The sequence below is a fragment of the Brachionichthys hirsutus genome, chromosome 8 (assembly GCF_040956055.1).
Source record: "Brachionichthys hirsutus isolate HB-005 chromosome 8, CSIRO-AGI_Bhir_v1, whole genome shotgun sequence".
Lineage (NCBI taxonomy): Eukaryota > Metazoa > Chordata > Actinopteri > Lophiiformes > Brachionichthyidae > Brachionichthys > Brachionichthys hirsutus.
This window is the reverse complement of record NC_090904.1, coordinates 7,078,714-7,104,204: the sequence shown is the minus strand read 5'-3', so window position 1 is coordinate 7,104,204 and position 25,491 is coordinate 7,078,714. Positions and strand designations below refer to the sequence as shown.

At 38.3% G+C, this 25,491-nt stretch overlaps 3 protein-coding genes across 3 annotated transcripts; 1 reads left to right on the top strand and 2 right to left on the bottom strand.

The window, feature by feature from the left end:
• Position 1: 1 nt before the first annotated feature.
• rab44 (RAB44, member RAS oncogene family) lies at positions 2–5,801 on the bottom strand. The gene is made up of 10 exons (XM_068742284.1): positions 4,333–5,801; positions 4,073–4,221; positions 3,208–3,281; positions 2,504–2,571; positions 2,252–2,374; positions 2,087–2,168; positions 1,155–1,269; positions 794–892; positions 617–693; positions 2–487 (listed from the first exon to the last, which is right to left on the bottom strand). Exons 1-10 carry the CDS (start codon positions 5,645–5,647, stop codon positions 400–402), a joined length of 2,190 nt encoding a protein of 729 aa, XP_068598385.1. The 5' UTR covers positions 5,648–5,801; the 3' UTR covers positions 2–399.
• Positions 5,802–8,814: 3,013 nt separating this feature from the next.
• Positions 8,815–12,717, bottom strand: srsf3a (serine and arginine rich splicing factor 3a). Its single transcript, XM_068742230.1, has 7 exons — positions 12,607–12,717; positions 11,920–11,978; positions 11,450–11,660; positions 11,237–11,374; positions 9,155–9,193; positions 8,970–9,056; positions 8,815–8,897 (listed from the first exon to the last, which is right to left on the bottom strand). The coding sequence occupies exons 2-7, from the start codon at positions 11,924–11,926 to the stop codon at positions 8,873–8,875; spliced, it is 507 nt and encodes a 168-aa protein (XP_068598331.1). The 5' UTR covers positions 11,927–11,978; positions 12,607–12,717; the 3' UTR covers positions 8,815–8,872.
• Positions 12,718–16,318: 3,601 nt separating this feature from the next.
• Positions 16,319–25,458, top strand: fkbp5 (FKBP prolyl isomerase 5). Its single transcript, XM_068742745.1, has 11 exons — positions 16,319–16,503; positions 19,044–19,176; positions 19,347–19,491; positions 19,806–19,948; positions 21,183–21,297; positions 21,418–21,574; positions 23,070–23,160; positions 23,266–23,349; positions 23,440–23,625; positions 23,736–23,975; positions 24,469–25,458. Exons 2-11 carry the CDS (start codon positions 19,072–19,074, stop codon positions 24,565–24,567), a joined length of 1,365 nt encoding a protein of 454 aa, XP_068598846.1. The 5' UTR covers positions 16,319–16,503; positions 19,044–19,071; the 3' UTR covers positions 24,568–25,458.
• The last annotated feature ends 33 nt before the right edge of the window (positions 25,459–25,491 follow it).

The following is a 25,491-nucleotide window of genomic DNA, read 5'->3' as shown; positions in this document are numbered from 1 at the left end:
GCAAGAGGAACAGGTTCTTTATTTGACAGCATCCACACCATCTTACTACTGCTTTTTAAAGACAAATTCCTCATAACGCTGATCTGGAAGCTGTGAGACAAATGCAAAGGATGGAAATCCTCCTGCTCGATTTAAGGTAATATTCTTGAATATGAACGTGAATTGAATTTCAGTACAGCTTTAATATTCTTGAAGGAAAATAAAATATTAAAGGCAAAATGACTTCTGCTATCAATTTATGGACCAGCCAGTAACCAAGTAAAGCCTGCACCAGATACAGAATGTACATTAAGGTGATCGCTGAATACACATCAAAATACTTCACCTGCCAGGAGCATATAATATGTAATGACAGGAATATCTAAGCTCGTCCTCTAACTGAAGTTTGTGACAGATTATTCAGCAGCATCTTATTGTGTTTTTCTGTTGTGGCTCTTTGTGTAATGCCATGACTTCCTCTCTTGTGTCAACCTTCTGACTCAACGCCCTAGGAACAACAGAACAACACGAGCTGTCAGCACAATTATGTGGACGGACATACGTTCAAAAAGTCAAAGGGATGTGATTGATGGTGCAAGATAAAAGAAAAAGCCAGTGACATTGTCAGATATTTTACCTGGCCACAGTTTCCAGAGACTCAATGACATGTTTGCCTGTGGCAGCACTGCACTCCATGAAAAATAAACTGTATTCCTAGGAAGTAAAACTGCAATTTATAATGAGGCTTTTGTATTTTCCTAGGAGTTATATATATATATATTGTGTCAGATGATGCAACACGCCAGATCCATACCTTAGCAATTACTTTCCCCTCCTGAGTATCGACCTGCCGCTCTGCACAATCACACTTATTCCCAAGAAGTAAAATGGCCACGTCTTCTGCAGCGCCTTCCTGCAAAACAATATCATTAATATTATAAAAAATATTATATGAAAGAAATTGCTAAAATTTTACAATTGAGTAAAATTTAGTCTCAATATCTTGAAAAAAAAACAGCAAATGAAGTGTTGACTAAATACATTTTTTGATATGTAATAAACTTTCTCAATGCTGCAGTGAGTGTCCGGGCTTTACTTTTCATTTTTCCTTAAAGTCTTTCATATACTGTAAATTTTGAAAACATAAATAGCCACAAAGTTATAATGCACTGTACCTGAATACAGTCTGCCCAGTAGCTGACTGCAGTGAAACTTTGAGATGAAGTGATGTCATACATCAATAGAAAGGCCTGGGCTTTATGGAAAGTTTGCCTTGTGATACTGTGAAATCTTTGTCAGACAAAAAAAAAAAAAAAGGTATGCTTAGAGAGGATATTTACTTTAGACAACACAACAGTTGAATTCATTTCCTCATTCTTTTAAAGCTGAACATCATATTTGTGTTCTAAACATAGGAAATGCTCAGCTCAGAATCTAATAATCTAATATGAAAAGTGTGCCTAAATAATAATTTGATATGTAAAGCCAATCTAATAATTGTATGTATTATAGGATAGGCTACAATAAGAATTGCTTCTGCCTATTCCTTTTTTGGTTGCAATATATAATTTGTTTTGTTTAAGTTGTATTTTTTGTTTTAATCTGACAACCAAAATAAAATAAAACTCATCACTCATCACTAATAGTTCAGTCTGAAAAGCCTTGCCTGGAGTCTTCGCAAACACCTTGATACCATGTCCATGCTGAATTAAATATGCAATCTGAATAATCCAACAATAGTAAATGTGAGGGCATCCACCGCAGTGCATGTAATATGTCTGTTTCTGTCTCTGGGACATCACATAGCATGCTGAGGACTGCACTGTCCAAGAAGTTAGCGAAGCAAGCTTGTTACCATGCGGCACTCAAATTGAACAGGCAGTTCCTATTCTGAACTCATGGTGGCAGTGTCACGTAACAGAGATGTCTCTTAACTGCCATAAATCAAATTAAACAACAGAATATTTCTGTGCAACTTTGAAAAATGTCCTAGAACCGAGGAGTGAGAAATTGTGAGTATCTAGTTTTGATCTTATCATAGCACATTGCCTTTGATTACAAGCACCATATTTGGTGTGTCAATAATACACGTTGAAAGGAAACTTACCTCTCCTGACCTGCTGTATCCCACAGCTGGAGTATTACAGGCTTTCCATCAATTACCACAGTCCATATGCAACAGTCCAGTCCTGCAAGATGTATTTATATGACGTTATTTTGTATATTTGCACACGTTCATGGAATTACAGTAGGATACAGACCAATATCTTACCAACTGTTGAGGGTACATCCAATGAAAACGTCCCACTCTGAACTCTTTTCATGAAGGAGGTTTTGCCCACGCTGCTGTCTCCAACCAACATCACATTGTACGTGTTTGATCTATGAGCTGCTCCTGAGGAAGTAGCCACAGAAAGAATGAAAATGCCTCAGGTAATATGTTTGTTATCTGTTTATGACCAGCTCCATTCAGTGTGAGTGAGAGAATTACTATTCGGTTTACTCAAAGAAAACGTCTTTTTACCTTCTTGACCATGGCACATTTCAGCAGGAGGACGATGGATTGGAATCCCCTGCACTGGAGTCTTTTCACTATGAAATGATAAATGAACTGTATTAAAAGTGAATAAGCAACCAAACATAGCATATAGAGGCAAATGAAAGGTTGTTCACTTTCAGACATGCTGGGAATGTTACCAGGAACAGATGATTACATTTTTGCCATAATCCAGAAGAGATCCTGGATTCTGGATCACTTTGACATTTTCGGTAACATTGCAGTCAATGGAGCTTCAACATTTGTACCTCAATAACTCTGTTGATTATTGACCGATGTTTATGGAATTAGACACAGTCATGTAGGGTCGGGATCTCTATCTCACAGCAAAATCTCATCTAGTTCGGATCCAGAATGGAGTCAGTAAAAAAAATATTACATTTTAATAACATTGAAACCCCCATTATGGATTAAAAAATCATGTAACTGTCAGTGTTTACTGACGCTGATCAACACAGTGACATTTTTCATGGCTGAGGTTATAATTATTATTTCTTCATTGTTTTTCATAGCCAATGTGATTCACTATACCTCGGACTTAAATATTTAAGGTGGAAAGGGTGTATCGTTTCACTGATGGTTGGCCGACAGTCATAGGGGCTAAGGTTCCTTTGTTATAATAACCTAGCCAAGCTCATAAAGCCCGGGGTTCAGAAGTATCTTGGACTTACCTAATGGGCTTTGAGTTCTCTCCTGTGTTTGAGGGGCTGATGTTCCCTGATAACATCTCGCTACTGTCATTGACCTGCAAAGGCAAAAATATCTAAATCATAAAACTGGTGCGAGTCGAGTGTTTTGTCTTTGGCCTGACACATGATACAATTATTTAGTCAAGAATTGAAGAATTACACTTTGAAGTTGACAGGTTTCCTAGAAATAATGCTCTGACATTCAGACAGACATGTTTGTTATGGTGAAATATTATACGAGGTTTTCAAGAATTTGTGCTACTTGTACTTCCAGTGATCTAAGTAAATTGTAATACTACAGGAACTAAAATATGACATGTTCGAGATGGGATTCATGTACAGCAAATACCAACATATTTTTTTTATTATGCACTATTTTAATGTTGATGAACTGTGCAAAGCCCTGTTTCTTAATTAAAAGTAAAAGCAAGTAAAATACATAGAGCTCCATCATTAAGGACGAGAAGTCAGACACACATTTTTGTTCTCCTTTCCTCTGTGAGAAACACGGAGTTTGAGCTGCACGTTCCTCATTTTGTTATTTGATTCTTCTTGCAAAAACACTTTGACCAATGTGCAAGGGGTTTTATGTAAAAGAGAAGTACGGCTCAACATGGCCTAAATGTCAGGAAAGACACCGCCAATTGTCCTATAACGTCCATGACTGCTTCAAATCACAGAATCAGAAAAAGCTGTGCAACGATTCAAATGTTCAGGGAGAACGGTTCATTTCAATTATCTGTCAATCAGTTTAAGCATCACACTTCTTCACAATCAAAGATGCCCAAATGATTTGAACGCAAATGAGATTTTAAAAACATTGGGGCTTTTTTTTTCTTTTACTTACCTCTGACATCTTGTTCTCATCCATAGATTCTTCTTCTGATGTTTTTATGGAACTTTCTTCAAAAATGCTTTTGGCATCTCTCCCATATCCGGGTAACCGCCGGTGAGATCCCAGTTTTTTACTTCTCCCACCAGCTGTTGTTTCTGACACTTTATCATGTTTTGGAGAAATAGATGATAATGTAGGGAAACAGTAAATAAATAATGCTGCATTTCTAAAATCTGAACATTTTACTATTAGGATGAAGGCATGCGACTGACCTGTATGACTGCACTGCACTATTTCAAACGCCGTCTCTTTACTCCGTTCAGAGCCAGACTTGGAATTGACATCTCCAGCATTTGTTGCTACGCCTGTCGTTTCAACATCCCCATCCTTCTTTTGGTTGAAAGGTTCACCTTCGCTTTGTGATCTGATATTTCTGCGGGAAGAGCCCATTTTTCTTCTCCTGTTATCCAAATGTAAATTGGAACTTGTATTCTTCATCTCAACCTTTTTATCGAGAACTCCTTCGTTCCCGTCGTTCAGTTCTTGTATGCAACCCTTGTCATCTTTGTGCTCTCGTCCAGCTCCTCCTCGGACTTCAGACTTCGCTATTTCCCACTGTGTCACAGCCACTGGGGCTTCTGCTGATTTCAAAGCTTCGTCCTGTGGTAAGTTTGTAATTTCAGCATTATGTGTCGCCACAAAGCTCTGTCCTGTGAAAGCGTTATTTGTAATATTCTGAGTATTTGAAGACTTCACTGAATTCATCAGGCCACTGTTTCTTTCAGCAAGCATCTCATTGTCTGGAAAGTCACTCAGTTGTGCCGGCTCCATGTCAACATCTACATTCCTCTCACTATGCAGTGTGTCAGCTACCTGAACAGGCGTAACAGGATTAACCACTTCATCGCTGAAGGAGGCAGATTGCCCAGGATAGAGTGCTGCAGACGTCTGCAGGGCCAAGGTACTTCTTTGTCCCTTGTTGTGAATGACACCTCTTCCATTAGTCTCCTGTTGTCCTTCACACAGAGGATTCAGTGACGGCTTGAAATCTTCATTCTCTGACGCCTTTGGTGACTCTTTCACCTCCATCCAGTCAATGTTTTTATCAGCTTCCATATTTAATTCTCCTTTTTTCATTTCATCTTCATTGTTTATTCTCTTCTCTGGTTTTTTAAGTCGAATCCACTGAGTGTGTCCTACTTTTGTCCCCTTCTGTTTTGATATTCCTTGCAAATTTTCAGTATCGTGTAAATCAATTTTGACCTCAGTATTTTGCTGGCTGTTACATTCATGCACTACGTCAACATCTTTCATAATTTGCAAGGTGTCCTTTTTCTGTCGCAGAACAATTTCTTGTGCAGGCTGGTCTTTTCCATCAGATGAAGATCCTTTCTCAGGAGGATCCAACGTGTCTGATTTTGCATTGACATTGCAGTCATGAAATGAGATATTCTCCATGTCTGGATCATCTTCTGGTGATTGCATGAAGTCCATTTTAACTTTGTCATATCCTACACTTTGACTTGACTTCTCTGGATCTTTGGTCGTATTCTTTTCCTCTTCATTGATTTCCTTATCTTTTTCCATAGGTTCCACTTCTCGATCGGTGACAGAGTCCTTGATATGGGTCCATTCTTTATTTCTCCGGCTAGACCCCAGTTTTCTTCTGTTCCTCTTATCACTTGAGCATGTGTGGGTTTGATGGACCTTTTGTACTGGTGTTAGCTTAACTGCATCTTCATGTATGTCATTTAGAAAATCATCTGGACTTAACTGTAAACCTGACGTGGACTGGTCAAGTGAGCCACCATGTGACTTTCCTTTGATTTGACCAACACCTGCAGTCTGAGCAGTGGTTAATGTGTCCCCTTGTCCTAAGAGGGTTTCCATTGATGTTTCCTGCACATCCTTCTCTGTTATTAATGAACATATTTTTGCTTCAAGTAGTTCATTATCCTCAGCATTTTTAACAATTTCACCTTCCTGTCTGTGGTGCAGCTCAGTAACAATGTCCATAGCATACTGTCTTCCTTTATTTCGATGGCAGCCTTCATCTTCCAGCTGAGACTGGAGATCCAAACAACCTTTTACTTCTGATTGCAGACTTTGTAAACTAGACGCCCCTGCTGCAATGACGAATCGATCCTCCTGATTAATCGCTTGTCCAACAATGGGCTTTATTTGACATTCACACACCTTATTTTGTGCATCTGCTTTTTCTGTGCTACGAATCTGTAGTTCGTTGGCATCATAATATTCCTCATTTGAGCAGTGCAAAAATGTAAAACAACTGTTTTCTTTTGTAGTTTGTGCATCACGCCTGTCACCAGGAAGCACATCTTCTTTCTTGGTAAGATAATCATCAGCATGTTTCACTATCGGTTCTCCTCCGACTTGGTTGAGAGTCTTATATGCCTGATCCGAGCCTTCTCTTTGTAAGGCACTGAGCTGTAGTTTCTTGGCATTGAATGTGGAATAATCATTTGCATGGTCTAAAGCTGCAGAGCGACTCACTTTAGTATGATGCACATTCTGTTCAACAGGATTAGAATCTTCCTGCTTAATAACAGAATCATCCCTGTTCAGAATCAAGTTAGACTGACATGTGTCACTGACTTTCAGGTTTCCAAAAGTTATTTCATAGTTTCCTGTGTTGGCCTCCTGTTGATGCAATGTGTGTACAACAACCCCTGAACACACATTTGATGTTGAAAATATGTCTTGCTTAACATCGTATTTCCGTTCAGTAATTTTCCTGGGGTTGTTTTCATCTGTGGTTAGCGCTGCTGAGACGGAACACCGTTTCGCAACTGAATCTACATGCGATTCACTCGCCAAACAGCAGCCTTCTAAATTCCCTTCCTGCTCCAACAGTTCACCATTCTTGTCTTTTTCTTTTGTAGGACAGACATCACAAGGTTCTTCTTCCATCAACTCTGTAGAAATTGATTGGTCAATAAGTTGTCCATGTACTGGGGGACATAAACGTACATTTAAACTGGTCAAGTCTGAGATGTGAAGAAGTGATTTTTCTCTGACTTCATCACTTACAAGATTGTGAGATTTATGAGTTACTTCCAGCGTTGTTCCTACTAATTCGGTCTGGACTACACCATAATCCGTGTCATTTTTATCTTTGTCTGCATGAAAATATTCACTTTTGGAAATAACATTTTCTACATCAGCCGCCAGAGAGTTTGTTTTAATGGAGTCTTGAATCTGAAAAGAATCAGATCTAGTGGCTGAATACAAAGAGGTGTCAGGCTTTGCAGGCAGATGTGGCTTGCAGCCTTTATTGAATTCTTCCTTCCTGTAAGTTTGTATTAACGGCGACATTTGTGCTGCTTTGGGGGTTTCATAAGTCCCGCTCCCTTCCTCAACATCTTCTCGAGGTTCTACCGAGTTCTTGATATTTCTTCGACTAGACCCGAGTTTTCTTCTGTTTGCTGTGAGTTCTGTTGAATGTGTATTTTGAGTTTTAACTTGTGACTTTCCATGATCAGCAGACACATGCAATGTGTCAGTACTTTCTCCTGGGATGACGAGTGCTGCAGTAGTACTGCCCAATTGGTGGAAGTTGTCCGCCACAGGGGTCTTACTTTGGCTTGCTAGCCGTCGACGTGAAGCAATTCTTTTTTTCTTAGCACTATGAGCTGACATGACTTCTTCTCTCCTGAAGCGCGAGACATTTAATCAATGACTCTCCAAAATAAAATGTACATTCGCCTCTTTGTATCATGCAACTGAATTCAAGAGACGTTCGTGTCTGCCACAGTCAAATCTCAAATTACAAATAGGACACAATGTTAATACACTGTTCTCAAACAAAAAAACAATTTATTCTAATTCCCTTTTAAAACTACGACAATATGAAATAACTCGGAATCAAGAAATAAAGCAATTAAAAAACAAATATTTGCCTTTTATAGAAATGTTAGAGCATGTGCTTACCACTGCAATCTGGGACCTCTGTCTCACAAGAACGTCTTCGCAAAATCAACCTGAACGCCTGCTACATTTCGCAATTGCTCCTTCTGCAACTATGACTGGCAACTTCCTGTGTGGGTTGCGCTTGCAGCTTTTGTCAACAGCAATAACTAGAGGTGATCGAATTTCCTTTTAAATCATACTAAGGTCTGATTATAATGCATGGTGAGGTTTTAAATAAGATATATTGCAAGTTTGCATAATTCTTCAAGACAAAAAAAAACTGGACAAAAAGGCATCTGTCACCATGGAGAAACATTTAATGATTCAAGTTTTTTTTTTTTTACTGCATCAGCACAAAATTTAAGGCCAGTGAAGCAAGCATATTTGAATATAATGAATGGCAAGTGATTTATGTAAAATACCGAGTACAGATGAAGTTACACATTTCAAGAGTAGCCTACAAATGAAAGCTCCAGTATTTACAACATTTTCACCGGAATAATGTACTAACATAACTAACTGGCAGTAAGTTAAGAGTCAACCACTGATTAAAAAACAAAAAAAGAAAAAAAAAACATTAATTACATTAACTTTAATTCAACAGTTAAAAACAGGTTGGTAATGTAAAACTAAATTTAGTATTTGATTCCATATATCAAGGGAAAGACAGAGTTTGTTTTGAAATAAATTTAAATCAAAGACTGCTCCTGTAAAATGGGAAAGTATTGCCATGATAACTTCTCATGTAACATAGCCAATATTGTCTTAAGATGGCAACCAGTGAAAAAAGAAAAGAAAAAAGACTATAAAAATTTGTATCCCCCCCCCCCCCCCCCCCCCAACTACAGCAGGATCCTGCAGATGAATCATTATTTTGTGTCTTCATTTCCTGTCAGAAGGAGAACGACTGAAAAAAGGGGAATACAAATATTTTATTAATAAATACAGTATAATATTAACCAATAATATGTCAACTTACCTCCTTGACCTTGAGAAGGATCTTGACCTTTTATGATTCTTTTCTCTGGAGAGAGACCGATATCGGCGTCTGTCTCTTGAACCAGACCTGGTTTGCAAAATCAAGAGAACAATTTCCATTAATTATCGAAGACACTGTTAATAACCTAAGACAGTGCACGAAAAAAAAAGTTGTTAAAAGCATACCTGCTGCGACTGCGGCTCATGCTCCTCTTCTTCGGAGATCTATGGTGTAGACGTTGTTTTTGTTTATAAAAAAAAAACATCAAGAAAAGACAGTTTAACTTATTAACGTACCATTTGGTATCCTTAAAGAGACATCGTTACTCATGGAAATGTGCACTTAATTCCTTGCCTGTTAATACAGGGGATCATATGCAGTCATGAACTGCAACAAAACCAACTCACTTAAAGGAAACTTTGTCCAAAAGAGAACCAATCATGGAGTCAAATTTCAAAATGTCAAACAAAATCAGGGCTCGACATTAAGGGTTGCCTGGAGCAAACACCGCATTAAACATGTTGAATTTAAATAATTAGGATAAGCTGGCAAAAGATCATTAATGAGCATTTTTTCCTCTGATAAAACTCTTTCGACCATCACTGAGGAACACAGCTTAAATTACTCTTGTACTGTACTCCATTTCACTTTTACTTCAAAGAAACCTGGATATAAAATACGTTGTAAATAAAAGGTATTGCGATTCAATCCCTGCAACTTATTAAACTGAATATTTATGCTAGAATGCTGCAAACTGGGGCACTTGAGGTGATGTTTCATGGAAAGCAGTGATAATAGTATGACGTCAAAAAGTACATTTTTTCCAATCAATATCATTCAAGATGGCTTAATGTCGAGCCATGAAAATGCATTCAGCAGCTCAATTACGAACACCAGTTTTTACAAAAATGAATAAAAAATTGAATGATGACAAAGTTCCTTCACCACAACTTTTAATCTCTAGGTCTCTGAAGCTCTGCACTGAAATTTCTCAATTACCTAATTGCTGAGGGACAACTGTCAAACAGCTTTGAAAACTAAGTTAATCATAAATACTACAAAGAGCAGGATAAAAGCAACTTACTATTTTAGGGGATTTGGACAAGATAGAAATGGCGCAAGGAAGCCAGACTGATGGTGAGGGAGGTCGAATTGTAGAGAGCATTTGCCACATGATGCAAATGTTGGCGATATGAAGTTGCCTGGTGGCTGGTTGGAAGGGATGGTTGTAGATTTTCCCTGCCTTTTTGGGGGGGGGAAGATGGGTAGGGATGTAAGCCAAGGGCTGTTCCCGTTGACACGGTAGTTGTGTGGAGAATAACAAGAGTAAATACGCTGATTGGTTGATTATGTGAAGCGGACCGCTGCCGATTGGGTTAAGGTTGGAGGAAGAAGAGGAGGAGGATGCTGGGAACTGCATGCTCAGGAACCAATAGGTTGGTGAAACCTGACGAGTGGTGGTGCGCCTGGGTCATGTGACAACACCAGCCTGGTCAGCAGCCACATGATGCTGAAAGAGGACTAGTTGACTGATTCAGATGGTGAGAAGCGTGGTGGTGACTCTGCAACGGGGTTCAGTTTTATTAATAGATGTCAACTGAACTCAGAAAGAAAACAAAGTTTATAGCTGCATAAAGTAATTCTAGAAAGTATTTAAAATGCCGGATGGATGATCAGGTGCCAACTCTGCCTCTAAAGATGTCACTGCAAAGCAACATCAGTCTTGTGGAGCTCGGTCATTTTTCACAGATGTAAGATAAAAAACAGTTTAAAAATAGTCAAATGATCATGCCAGACTGACGATTTAGCTGTGAAAACTGGCACAGATAAACGAAATAAACCTGAAATCATTCAAATGCGTTCAAAATATATCCCACGACTCAACAGAGCAATATTAAGAAGCGTCATTATCAAATCAAATCCTAAAGCATCCAGATATACAAATTAGATACCGATCAAATAAATGTGAATGCATGTTCATGTTAAAAGAATTTTGCTAACATGATGTGCAGGAAAGCAAATACAGTTCAAACATCTTAGGCCATAGTGACAACCAATCAGAAACCTCGCCTCCTACTTGGCTTAAAGGTTTTAACAGGCCTTAAACGTGAAAATAGAGACATACGAGAGGTTGCTAGACTTAAACAGATTAGGTAATAAGGTAATGTTTACCGTGTTGGGAGATGAAATATTCTACGTAACTTCTGCATTCAAAAACACTGTAAATAAATGAGAGGAAAATCCATCTTCAGGAAGAAAGTATATACCTGCGTCTGACTGGAGGACTGCGTCGCCGGAAGTCGTCACCACGAGGACGTCTATTCCAGGCTGGAGGAGGACCACGACTCCTAGAGCGCTTTTGCCCAGTGGATAACTCGACACGCACTCGGCAGCCACAGATGGATCTAAGCAAAATGTTAACCATTAGACGGGACTGTTAAAAGAAGATCACACCCCCTCAATAATGTGCCGAGTATTACCTGCCATCCAATTCTCTCACAGCATCAGAAGCGTCTCTGTGATCTTCAAACTCAACAAAAGCAAAGCCCGGGGGGTTCCTGGCAACCCAAACACTTCTTAAAGAACCGTAGTATCCAAACGTTCTTTCTAACTCTGTCTTGTTTCCATTGCTTCCCAGATTTCCAACATAAACCTTGCAGTCAAGGGGGCAATCCCGATGAACAGCAGGCTCTAAAAGAACAAGACAAAAACAAGACATGACAACGGTTGTGTATGCATAATTGGTCATGCATCACGGTCTCAGCTGATAACTGACAATTCTAGATTTCTGATCAATTTGAAGATTATTGAGAGATACAAAAAAAAATAGATGGCAGAATTTGACGTTAAACGAGCTCTTTTAAATGTAAAACTATGGAATTTCTATTTTATGTTTTATTAGAGGCGTATTCTTTTTTGGGGGGTGGGGGGGGGCGCGCTTTTATCTTACCTCCCATTTCAACAGGTGCAGATATCTCGTAGTTAAGTCTTACGATCAGATAGATGAACCTGAAAGGAAAGGACACTCAACAATTATTACGGCGTGTTGACATTTGTTGCAAACTACTTAAAACACGAGGAAATTGACATGATTTAAAGCTACCCGATTCAGGGTCGATATATGAAACTCACTCCACATCTGGGGACGTCTCTGTTGTTTTTGTTTTACTATGGAGCGTTGCGGATGTTTAACTACAGACGTCCTGTTCATAAGTGCAATGCGTGACGTAAGCGGTAACATCAATAACATTAGCGTGTTTGCTAAGTGGCTAGTAAAGACACATTCTAATGTCGGTTGTGTGCATTGCCAACCCGCCTTTAGCTAACAACGTGGTGACAAGGATAAGATTCGTTAGCTTCTGCCTACGAGCGGGCCGAGTAACGTTAGATATTCGGTTATTTCTAACACAAATTGCCTGATTTATACAACCACTACACAAAAATGATTTTTACGTCCAACATGGCTAACAAATAGTTACGTTGGAAATATTCAAAAGAAGCTACACAACCAATTGCTTTGTGTTAGCTTTTAGAGTATGGTTGCTAGTCAATTTTTGCGTAAGGATTTATCACTACGAATAAGTAAAAAAAAGAAAATTAACTCAAAGTCCATCAGAATACAAGATATACAGCTCACCCGTTGACAAAATGCAGTTTTTCTGTTTGTTCTTTCAAATGAATCAACAGATTTCACACCGCCCGATTTGAAGGAAGCTTGGCTGGTATAACCGGTAGTTACAGAAGAAGCCCGCATCCTTCTTCTTTGTACCAAAGATGAACGTTTGATGTGTATACCGCCACCTACTGCACCGGCATGGAATGCACTGAGCCCAATACAGTATTTATTGTCCATGGTTGTTAAAATAGAAATATGTACTGTAAGCAGATTTCCTTTCACAATAGGACATTTATAATTACGAAATTTATAATTACGACATATATAGCCAGTTTTAAGTTCATTAAAATGTAAAATGCATTGCAATGCGTATCAACTGTGTATGCAACCACTATCAGAATGTTTTCTATTCAAACACCGCAGAGGATAAATAAGCAGTGAGACATTTTATTTTTCAACCTAATAAAACTTTAATAAACAGCAGAACTCACTGTACCTGTCAGAGTAATCTAACCTCTAACACACTAGCCCGCAATAATACCCACTATCACGAAGGCTATACTGCATAGCAAAGTTTCTGTTGAAACTCTTATTCATTATTGATTCAATTGAATGGTAATTATGGCAGTATTAAAATTATATATTGTGGTATTGGTGAAAAGCATTGTATTAAACTGATTCATATTTTGTCCACCCTATTTGTACCAATGAAAGTAACAGAATAACCTTTGTCTAGATCTATTTCGATTTTATACATATACTGTATATCTAATTTATTTTTATGTTATTTATTTATTTATTGGGGGGGGGGGGGGGGGGATTGCTGTATAAAAATGTAGTATTTCCACTACTTATTCAGTGCATAGAAAAATATTATATTTCATTATGTTTTACAGCTTGGAATTCTGATGCTATTCTTTTTATATTTATTTATAGAAGAGGATTATGCCACTGTATGCAACACAGCTCCCCAGAACACAAACAAAGAGCATTAAGTTGTTGAGCTTTACTTTTGTCACAGTGTGCCTGCTGACATCTGAGTGAGTGTTTCTCAAAATAGTCCTCAACATTTGTCTTTTATATCACTAAAGGAAGATTTAAGGTCACCTTGACTTACCAGTATACCCTGCTGCCATAGTGTTTTTGTGCTACCACTCAGAGCAGTGTTTTTCAGGACAGTACAGCACATTCTGTTCTCTTTCACTTCCTGATGACCGTGCACCGTGGATCCCTGATTGAACACACACGCTTGCGCTGGGTTACGCCAAGACACTCATTCGGATGGAAAACTCTCACAACTGTTTGTCAGATTTAAGTACCGGTACTTTTGTACAGAATTTGGGAAATGTAGAAATTATCAAGTGGCCATTTTTGTTTTAATTTTAATAAAGAATATAATACTTTTTTTTAGTCAGCTTACCTTTCTTACTAAGCAATAAGTGGCTAAAGCTATGAAATATATGTATTACTTACCATCTAGGATCCTACTTTCTATTCCCTAATTACAATTTTGTATTTTTTAACACCAGATTGTTATTTTCATTTATGTTTCAGGAAGGAAAGAAAATATCATTTGACCACATCTATTCACACATGTCAGTTCAGATGGGTCCTGGTGTTATTTGATTCCAAGACCAGAGCTGACCTGTCTGTACATTTTTGTTCCCTTTACTCGTTGAATACGAATGCGATTATCTAAGTCAGTGGAACCCACTTTCTGCCTTTAACTGATTGCCCAGACGATTACTCATCTAGTTGATTACATCCCTGTTGATTTGCGGAATCAGGTTTACTTGTCTTGTGTCATCTTTATAATGAAGGGGATCATCATGTTCTCTTCAGTTGCCGCCTGGAAGTCTGCCCACAGTGTACAGTGAGTGTCCTCACCACCATTAACTGCAGGATTCACCTAGGAAATAAAGTTTTAAAAAAGACTAGAGTTGTAATACTTCCACACAAATGATCCTTCATGAATCATATCATTGATCACACTGAGAACTGATTCTGTTTTTTTAAAGCTTTTCCTCTTTTAAATGCAAAATTATGATGAACATTATTATAGGCAACAACCATAAAACATGCTGTGTTGCAAACATCCTGCATGTTACACAATTGAAAAGAAAAACCATAGCTACATTAAGAATTTCACTGGAATTTCAGCTGATTTTTCCACACCAGTGTGAATCAACAGTGTATGCAACCAGTATAAAAAGGGTTAATATTCAAACACAAGCAGATAAATAAGCAATGTGAAATTCAACCACTTGATGTCCAAAGTCTGTTTTTAAATCCCAAAAAACAAAAAGTTCAGTTATAGCACCATGATCCAAATCATATCATAATATTGAAACACAACTTCTGCTATATGTTAGCATTCATCAAATGACCACATATGTCAGAACTAGCGCTTGATCTGCCTTTCTCTATCGAAACCCCCTTCGTCTTTCTGAATTCTTTACTCAAAGTATTATCAATGAAGGCATGTCCTGACAATGTATTAATGTACACAATAGATAAACAATCTGATTCATTTGATTCGAGGCATTTTGAGAACCGATTACTGAAGACCAAGTTTATACTTCAAGTAGTCAGCTCACCGATTAGGAAAGACTCCCCTTACTGTCCTTTACACTGAGTATCTTTACTTGGGATTTTAGCTTAAAAAGTTAGTCTATAAAAAACTTATTCATTACTTGTTGTGTGGGTTGTATAGGAAGCAAAATTGGGCAACAATATATTAGGTAACTAATTAGTATTATGAATATATATTTATTTGCCCTAAAACACATTTTCCTATTTATCAGGTTCAGGTTCAGATGGTACTTGTGTTCTTGTGTGATATATATATAAAAAAAAATAGGGCTAATAGCCCATAATCATTTTTTTGTTTTGTCGCTTCTTTTGCAAATTTTAGACACAAGCCACATTTTTAGATAAGTAGTTGTGGCTTTTGATATTTTCAAACATATATTCATTGTATTTTGTTTGGTTTACATGGAAACATTTTTATTTCATGAAAAAAATAACTACGTTTAAGAAGTTGTTCCTTTTAGTATTAAGATTTTTTTTTCAAATTATATTTAGTTTCCTGTGGAAAGGTGATTTTAAGCCGCACAGAAGGACTAAAGGTGACCATATACTGATTAACATGTACATCTTTTGTAGGATTGTATATGACCTGCTGTAATGGATTTACTGCTTGCTATATTTGGAGAAAGATTAGATTTATTGTTTTTTTTCACCTCACTGTAATAAACACTTATTTATACCATGTAAAAGTCACAATAAATGGAAATTAACAGGCAGATAGACCAATCATAAAATGCACATTTTTGTAAATTCATGCTTTCAATGACAGAACAATTGTATCTATTAAATATATATAAAAACAACAACAACGGCTTCACATTAACGTTAAGAGTGCGTCTGTGTGCTCCTCGCCTGCTGTCCGGAGCTGCAGGTGACGCAGCCCTGCCGGGGGGAGGCGTGTTGTCAGCGGAGCGGCAGAACAGCCTGCTGCGGTACAGGCTGTTCCCAGAGCAGCTCGGCAGGGAACGGGTTACAGATCAGACTGTCTATCTGGAACACGGTGTTCTCGTGAGCAGCGGCACAGCCACAGGACAGCCGGAACATTGTGTTACTTTGTGGCTGCTTTCCAAGACCTGCCCCCCCCCCCCCCCTTCATTGTACACTAAACGCCCACAGCAACTCCTCACTGCCTTCCTCTCAACGCTCGCTCACAACTCTGCTTTTGGAAGTCCACGCTTTACCGGGGGGCAAAAAAGCCCCCAAAAAGGGAGTCACAAAGTATAAGAGCGTGGGCGGAACACCCAGTAATCTGGATTGGAAGAGCGATTAAGGAGACATTAACAATCTCATCGGGTCGGAAGACACTGGCTCAAGCGTCCCGCAGACAATGTGAGTACCTTATGTCCTCGTTAGTCCCGGGTCTGACAGACTCAATTTAATTATATATTATATACATATATATATATATTACTGACACAATAGACGCTTTCCATTAATCACAACGATCAACGATCTTCTTTTTGTCTTGAGGTCTGAAAATCTCCCATGGAGTCAGAGAGAAAACAGAAAACATTAAATGCTTGAATAAACAGGACGCCAAGCCAAGGCGAGGTAGTCTCATTATGAGGTGTCCCAGGGTGGATGTTGATCGCGTCACAAAGGGCATGTGAGGTTACAGCCCTGTAGTTCTGCTTTCTAACCCTGTCGCTGTCAGTCTGCATCATTACCTCCTGCTTATTCTTATTCATTCCATGGCAATGTCGAGAATGTCGTTGGTCTTTTTAATCCGGCCCGCCGAAATTGTCCAAATGATATTATTATTAATTAATTATCTTTCATTAGAATTAAACCTCATTCATTTTGCCTTTTCCCTGTAATGCTACCTGTAAAAGGCCAAATCCTTTCATGTCATGGCTTTTCATGTCATGTCATTTATGTTAGTTCACACAAACACCCCATCCATCGGCTCCTGGCCCGGCTCCGCTGTCACAGTTTAGAATCCATTGTGGCCCGCGAGTCAATAAGTTTGTCCACCCCAGCTTTAATTACATCTTGTAGAAGAGGAGGTCCCACAGACGGAGACATGTAATTAAGACGAAAACAATCACATGAAAACACGGCATTGTAATCCTGGCAATCCATCCAATCCAGTTGAATTATTCACTTATTTCAAACTAGGTACACCGTAGGTCTGTCCTACTTTAGGATTTCCACATGTCCTTAAAGCAACTTTCAAGCTTTGTTTTTAAATCCCTCTTGTGTGCTTGTCAGGCAAGAGTACTTGTCAGACAATGTTGTGCTTCAGGGTGTCATTTTGTGAGCTTGTCAAACATTCATAGAGAACAGATGTGAGACAGAATGTACAGATACACTGTGTGCATCGGTGAAGGTCTTTGCCTCGTTGTTCTCTCTTCCTGCATTCCTCTGTGGGCTGTTAAGCCCTATGAACGGCCAACATGTCAGCACTGTCCATGTTTGCGTTTGAGTTCCCCGTTCTACGTTTAAAATTTGCCGGTTAAGTCATAATATTGATGTAATGATCATCTCTTAATGATAATGCTATTTAATTGAAAACACAATCGCTCTTAATTTAAATTCACATGTCTTGCTAATTTAATCTTGAAGGGTTTAAATCTCATTTTCACGAAGATCCTGACGCTGCATTGAATGTGTATTGGTCTCAAAATAGAGAAGAAGAGAAAAAAAAATCAGTATTTGTCAGCTGGAAACCGCGAATAGAAGGAACATTGTGTTCAAACGCATGCGCAAACACGTGCTTACAAACACACACACACACACACACAATCATGTGCTCCAACGCTTGGAACATGGACAAGGTGTTGCCATAGGAAACGCAGACATTTTGACCTACGCCTGCGTCGAAGAGACGCTTTGTCTTTCAGTTTGGAAAATTGAAAGAGCAAAAATATAAATCTTGTAGATATCAGTGTGACAGATTTTTTTTAATGGTTTTACCTTGTAGGTCAGGGCACACAATGGAGGTGGTGCCACTGCCTGAGCACTCACTGTTCCAAAAGAGTTTGATATGTTTCTTGATAAGTATCCAATTTAGGGAACTTATTGCCAAGTTGGTTTCATCTCAGACCAAGCTTTGCTGCTTGGTTTTCATACAGGCTCTTTAAGAACCTAATCGCCATGGCAGGATATCCAAATATTTGATCATGGCCATCAACGGCATCTGGGAAGTCCTGAAAGTGAAAAGTGGTGGAAAATTCTGGGAAACTGATGCGCGGGAGGAAAAGTTTTGTAACATTAAAGGATCACTAGAATATTACTAAGTGGCCACAAGAATGTCTGCTGAGCTGATAAATGCGAGTTAGACTTAATTTATGCAGACAAATTAAGGATCATTTATTTAAAAATAATGACTTAATTGTACATAACACTTTATATATATGTATGTATGAATATACAGTACTATGTGTGTGCATTATGCATGAGTAAAATATAAACATAATAAATAATATGCAAACAAATATAAATATAAGAAGATTTAACGCCATGTTATTGAAGTCATCGTCATACTTTCTTTATCACGTTTCTAGTTATGCATTTCACATGTGGGCGATGAGATGAGGCCCTGAAGAGTGCGGCGATATCTGTGCTAACATGACTCAGGGCAGTAAAACAAGCTGTTGCTTTAAGACATGTTCCATAAAATACTATTACAAGTTACATAATGCGGAGGAGGAAAAAAAGAAAGCGATTAACGTTTGGATCGTGTAGATGGTGTGCATGCAGAGTATTGATCAGAAGTCATGATTTTCCAGTTCAGCTATAGAAATTAGATTCTTGGTCCATTCTTCTAGCTACAAGTTTGTGCCAAACTGAGCACGAGACACGAGGACAGGTTATTGAGGATGCTCAGTTTGCTAATACGTAAGCATGTGTATTCATCATTTCCACAGAGTTACTGTGTGATGCCCACTCGCAGAAATGACAACTGATCAGGATCTGCCGATAAATGCCCAATCATCTACAGCCCTGTTTCCGGCAAATGGCATTGATGTAACATCAAATAAAGACAAAGGAGTTATCAAGGTATTTCATCACAATGGTTTGAAATCTTAAAGTATAGCGGTAAGCAGTTCGACATGGTTGGGATTCAATTGTTCCACCATTTGTCACCCAGTTCCGTCGGGAGCTCACGGGTTCTTTCTCCTGAGTGTTGTCTGTTTGTTGAACTGGAAGCTTGTTGTTCCTGTCTGCAGATTGTGACGCATCAAGGGTTGGATGGAGATCGGCCAATGATTGGGGACAAAGTGACCATCCACTACACTGGAAGGCTGCTGAATGGGAAGAAGTTCGACTGCAGTCGGGATCGCAAAGAACCTTTTTGTTTCAATGTCGGTAAGGGTAAGTAAGTCAGTGACTCCATGCAGGACAACCAAACCTGATTCTTTTAAATAACTCAATAGTAGAATATTTTGGAAATGTGCATTATTTCTATTTATAATCTCACTTCTGATTGGAGTCAGGCTAGATTTATCTCTAAATGTCTCCTGACTATAGATCCATTCAGCATGCGACAGAGTAGCTGTTCCAGAAAAATGAAAAAGTGCTTTTCCCAAAATGTCGAGCTGTTCTTTTAAATTCTCAAATTTCCATTACTTTGTAAATTGTAAATCATATTTGAGCCAATTTTACAAAATCGCTCTCTTTTCTCACAGGACAAGTCCTCAAGGCCTGGGATAGTGGCGTGTTGTCCATGCAGAGGGGTGAGGTGTGCACGTTGCTCTGTAAACCTGAGTACGCTTATGGAACTGCGGGTAATCCCAACAAAATACCTCCCAGCTCTTCAGTAGTGTTTGAGGTAGGTGAAGTATTTTGTGCCATGCATTATTTCTGCGCACGTTGGCGGATGATCATCTTGGGGAGCATATATGGAATTATCTTGTGATTAAAATGAACTGCCTATTCTATTTTAATTCACATCAGCCAGAGTAGATCTGCCACCACTCTGCAGCATCAGATACCGAGGGTTAACTGTGCATTGCGTACAGCTACACCGACATAGAGCCACAATGCAGTAGAAAGTCTTCCACACTAACAGCAATGATAATAACTGTACCTTGAATGGCTTACAGCAGAGTCCCTACCTCTGCCAAGGCAGAATGAATGGCTTGCATTCCCATCCTCTCCCTCTCACAAAGTTTTGTGGAAATCCATCCAGTTTACATTATAAGGGGAATAACCCCACCCACCCCCCTAGAATTTGCCCCCTTATATAAAACTGCATGAATGCCACTTCCCATCTTTTTCAGTCTCATGAAAACCTGCCTTTTCATTTTTGTATTATCCTGCTCAGAATAAACAAAGAAAGCTTGAACAGCAGACACGTGAACACGTCCAATGAGACGTAAAGAATAAAATGATCTTTCAAAACTATTGTTTCTCAAGGTGGCTGATGACAACAGTTTGGATGAAATATAGAAACGCTGACAACCAATCAAAATCCATTTGTGCAGTTCTTAGAACGCTGCTTTATATATTCTCAGTCCATTGAGATCTGTCCCCTTTAATGGTTGCCAGGATGCTGTTCTGCTACTGTTGACATTTGTCTTTAAACCAACTCTTGGAGCGTTGCATCACCAAACTTGTTTCACATGGCCTTTGTTTTGTTCACATTTGCACCATACCACTCAGCAGGTCATACTTATTGTTTTCCTTGTTAAGCTGCTGACTTGTCTCAAGAATGCAGCTCATCCTTGGCACCAGTATAGAATGTTATTGTTCATCAGTGGGAATACTTTAGACATTATCCTTGTCATTGCAGTTCTTGTTCTTGCTGTATTATAATACTGCACCATAACAATGCTAAGGAGTAATTTAGCTAACACAAATACACTGGTGTATTTACACTTGTAATTGTTGCGCCAGTGATTTTTTCCAATAGTCCTCAATTCTCCGTTTCTGGTTTGTGATTATAAAAATACATGAATTAAAAACATAAAGGTAAGCAAAGTTGTAATTGTGTTTCCTCCTTTTTGTTTCACCTTTTCTCTCTGTTCATCGCAATGTTTAAATTAACATTTGTAATAAAACAGATGGAGCTTCTCAAGTTTGAAGGAGAGACACTGACAGACGATGGAGGCATCCTAAGAAGGATTAAGGTCAGAGGGGACGGTTACACTAACCCCAACGATGGAGCGAGTGTTGATGGTAAACCTCTTTTTCCTCACGGATGTTTAATGACGGCAGACATTGCGCCAGCTTTCTAAATAAACAGTAAAGTAAACTGTTACGTCAGAGGATAGATTGCGTCACAATTTGTGTCCTCAGTGCACCTGGAAGGAAGCTGTGGTGGTAGATTGTTCGACTGCAGGGACTTGAGCTTTATTGTTGGTGAAGCTGAGGATAAAGGAGTTCCTCTCGGAGTGGACCGAGCCATGGACAAGATGCAGAAAGGAGAATGCTGTTTTCTTTACTTAAAACCAAAGTAAGTTACTGAAATATTAAAAGTGAGATCCTTATTCCCTCTTTGGCGGTGTGTCTTTATGCTGATCGCTACCGTGGTTGATAAATATCATGTCCCAGAAACCGTTTATTTTGAGGGTATCTGTCAAATGATGATTTTATTCAGGTTGCTATTTTAACCTGCATCTTGTGTTCTTCCTGTTTTTGTCTGTTTTGTAAAACAATATCACAATCATTCAGGATTTCAGCAAACCAGTTTTCATGGCCTAAATTTAGAAGGTATTTCACATTGGCCTTGTTACACAAATTACTATGACACATTTAGAGGAAGATAGAGTTAGGTGTATGACTAAAAATAGCAAAGTTTCTTATTGATATTTAAAAACAAGCATAAAACTATTATACACATGGAATTATGTAAAGAAATAAAGTGTATATATAAAAAGCATAAATCGACCAACACAGTGTCTTTATGCATAGAAAATGTTTCTGTAAATATTAAATAAGTAATATAACATATTACTTTGTATATAAGGGGGGATGGTTATATGAAGTATATGCAGGTATACATGCCACCATACAGTTTGACAGCAATAAGCATGATAAACCATAGTATGTTACTGATATTATGTGATTTCACTGTTAGTAAGTGGAAAAATAATTATTGTGTCAAGTCTAGTAATGCTTCTATTCATGGTATATTTTTTTATATACTGTGCATGTGTGAGGCCAGAAGTGAGGTTTTCAACAGCTCTCCAGTTGTTTTGAGTGCCAGATAGAACCTGTCAGTCCTGAGTGGATATGCCTCTGATATCAGTCAGAACTTAACCCAACTGCTGCTATAAAAGTGGACAAATTATAGAATAATATGTTGTATTGTCAAACCACATAATATCATTGTCCGAATCGCGACCAGACCAACCCTCCTGAGTCACCATCATTCCCTTGGGCAAAAGCAACACAATGTACCGTTGTTCAGTCTCTGGATTTCAGAGAACAATAACAAATTATACCGAGAGTTAATAAAAGCAAGTCGTCAAATAACACAGGAGAAAATAAAGCCATGCAAACAAATACAAGACATGCTACACAAAAGTACACAAATGGAATCTACATAAACTAAAAAACTCTGATGGTCTGATGGTCATATCGCTCACTGTCGTGTCTTAATTTGGTAATGTATACATTTGAGAGTTGATGATTAGTTATGGATTGTGTAATAATATTCATAATAATTATACACTAAATTTACACGTTTCTAGTCAACCAAGGAAAATTTACATAAACAATAAGGGTGGCGGTAGCTCAGTCCACAATGACTTGCCTTGGGAACTGGCAGCAGTATGGCGTGTAAACACTGACGAAGTGCCCTTGAGCAAGTATATTATTAAAGTATAATAAGTCTTAACTATATATGTAAACAAACACACAATAAAAGGCAATTCAGTTTAAATGTGGTCCTTCCACAATCATTGTTTGACCATTGTTCCTCTGCTCTTCTGTTCTTTTTTTCACAGGTACGGCTTTGGAATTGAAGGTAAACCGGAGTACGGAATTGGACCAGACAAAGACATAATCTACGAGGTTACTCTTAAAGACTTTCAAAGGGTAAGCCCTGCGCTCTACTTTTCAGTAACAGATTCCAGCCCTGAGTGGACACTTTTGTGTCGAACCATGGCTTAAACTGTTTCTGTATCATGTATTTTCCACAAGGCTAAAGAATCCTGGGAAATGGACTTGATTGAAAAGCTGAATTTGGCTACTGAAATTAAACATAAAGGGAATCAATATTTTAAGGTATGGCCCCAGTGCTGATCAATTTATTTTTACTAATAATTATTTTTATATTGGCATCTTCATAACACTGGTGCTTCTTTCATGTATTAGGCAGGGCGGCATTACCAGGCAGTCATCCAGTACCAGCGCATTGTTTCCTGGCTAGAAATGGAGTGTGGTACTGGGATGGAGCAACAAAAAATGATCCAAGACTTCATTTTGACATCGCATCTCAATTTAGCATTGTGTTTCATGAGGTTGCAAGAATTCACACAAGTAGTGGAGAATTGTAATAAGGTGAGGTGCAATGATAGTCCATGCTTACATGTTTAGTTCATTACTTTGTCTCCCTGCTTCTGGATTTTTGCTTAACATACAACCAATGTGTGCTTCATTGTATCAATAAGGTGATTGAGCTGGATGAGAGAAATGAGAAGGCTTTGTATCGTCGTGGGGAAGCACGTCTCCTCCGTAATGAGTTCAGCCTGGCCATGGCAGACTTTCAGCAAGTGCTGCACGTTAACTCTTCAAATCGAGCAGCTCGTGCTCAGATTTCCGTCTGTCAGAGCAAGATTAAGGAACATCATGAGCAGGACAAGAAGATTTATGCCAACATGTTTCAGAAATTTGCTGAACGAGATGCCAAGGTCTGTAAAATCACCATATCTTTGACTATATTTTTATATATATATGTTTTCCAAATTTAATACTGAAAGTTATTTTGAAAAGCAAGTCTTAGAACTGTATAATTCGTAACAACACTCTCAAAGCACACACACTATATGACTAATATGAATTATTGTTTTTAATGCACTCTGCTGACCCCTAGTGTTCACACATGGACTGGTTTTCTCAGACCTGAATACAGACCGTTCTGTCTTAAAAACTTTCAGTTTGTTCATTTGATAGTTTTTATTTAATTACTACTGCAAAGATAGAAATAATTTTGCAAGCATTGGTGTTTTTTTCTAATATCAGAAAAAACAAAAAAAATCACAATACTTCATACATTTTTGTGACTTGTCTGTAGATACGTCTCCATGATGTTATTCATTTTCTCATTCAAATCACTTGCCTTTTTAGCATTGCTTCGATTCAAACTTGTTGTGCTTCAAATTTGTGCTTCTTTTCTCCTAACAGACTGGGAAGACAAAGAAGAGGTGGGATGATGGCAAGTGGAGTGGCGTAAACGGTGAAGTGGCCATTAAAAGACGAAGGAGTCAGGACTTTAAATCGTAATGGTGACCTTTGGAAGGGACCAAAAAAAAAAAGAATAACAAGCCTCTCTTTGCTTTCCAAGCCCTAGAAGAGGAGAGAACATTTTAATCCAATGATCCAGCGTTACCTTTCATGCATGTAAAACAGCATAAGCAGGAATATTTGGAAGTGTACTTAACACTGTAGTGAGTTGAGCTGGGCAAACACTTTCCCACATCTTTTGCTTTAGAAAAACATTATTTATTTTCTAAAGAGGTTACCGTTACTGTATAGCATTGAGATGTGCTACAACAGTATGTTCCTAATTCTAAAATATTAATCTAACTTGTTTTGGTATTATGGCATTTCTTGACCAGCTACATGCATCTATTATGAGATGAAATGTCATCGTTACCACAGCTTTTAACGGTGTAAATCTCATGTGTTTCTTCAATTTGCTTATGTTCATTCATGAATGTTTTATATTATAAGAACATCTGCGCTTCCTGTACAAGATTTCAATGTGATCTTGCCCACATTCACCTATGATGGGCTCTGGTTTATTTATATCTCCTTAACACTTATTGGACATAATTAATTTCTATGTATATTTAGGGAACCTTAAGTTGAGTATATCATCTTCATTTTACACTTTGCAGCTCCTTTGAATTTAACGCAATTTTGCTAATAGTCTGTAAAAAAGTCAATTATCCATCCACATATTCTTGATGACTTTTCAGCTCAGAAACGTGATTCAAAACTCCTCATTTATACTGACAATTATTGAGAGCTGTTCCATAAAGTGGAAGTGAGCTGCACATACAGCTTCTAATGCTGCACAGATCATGAGCAATTTCTTTCAGAGAACCACATTGTTTTAATTTTGTCATTTGATCTGTTGTAAAAATATTACAATACAACACTCCAGATTTATCTTGTCTCTTCCTCCCAGTTTTCAGGCCAAAG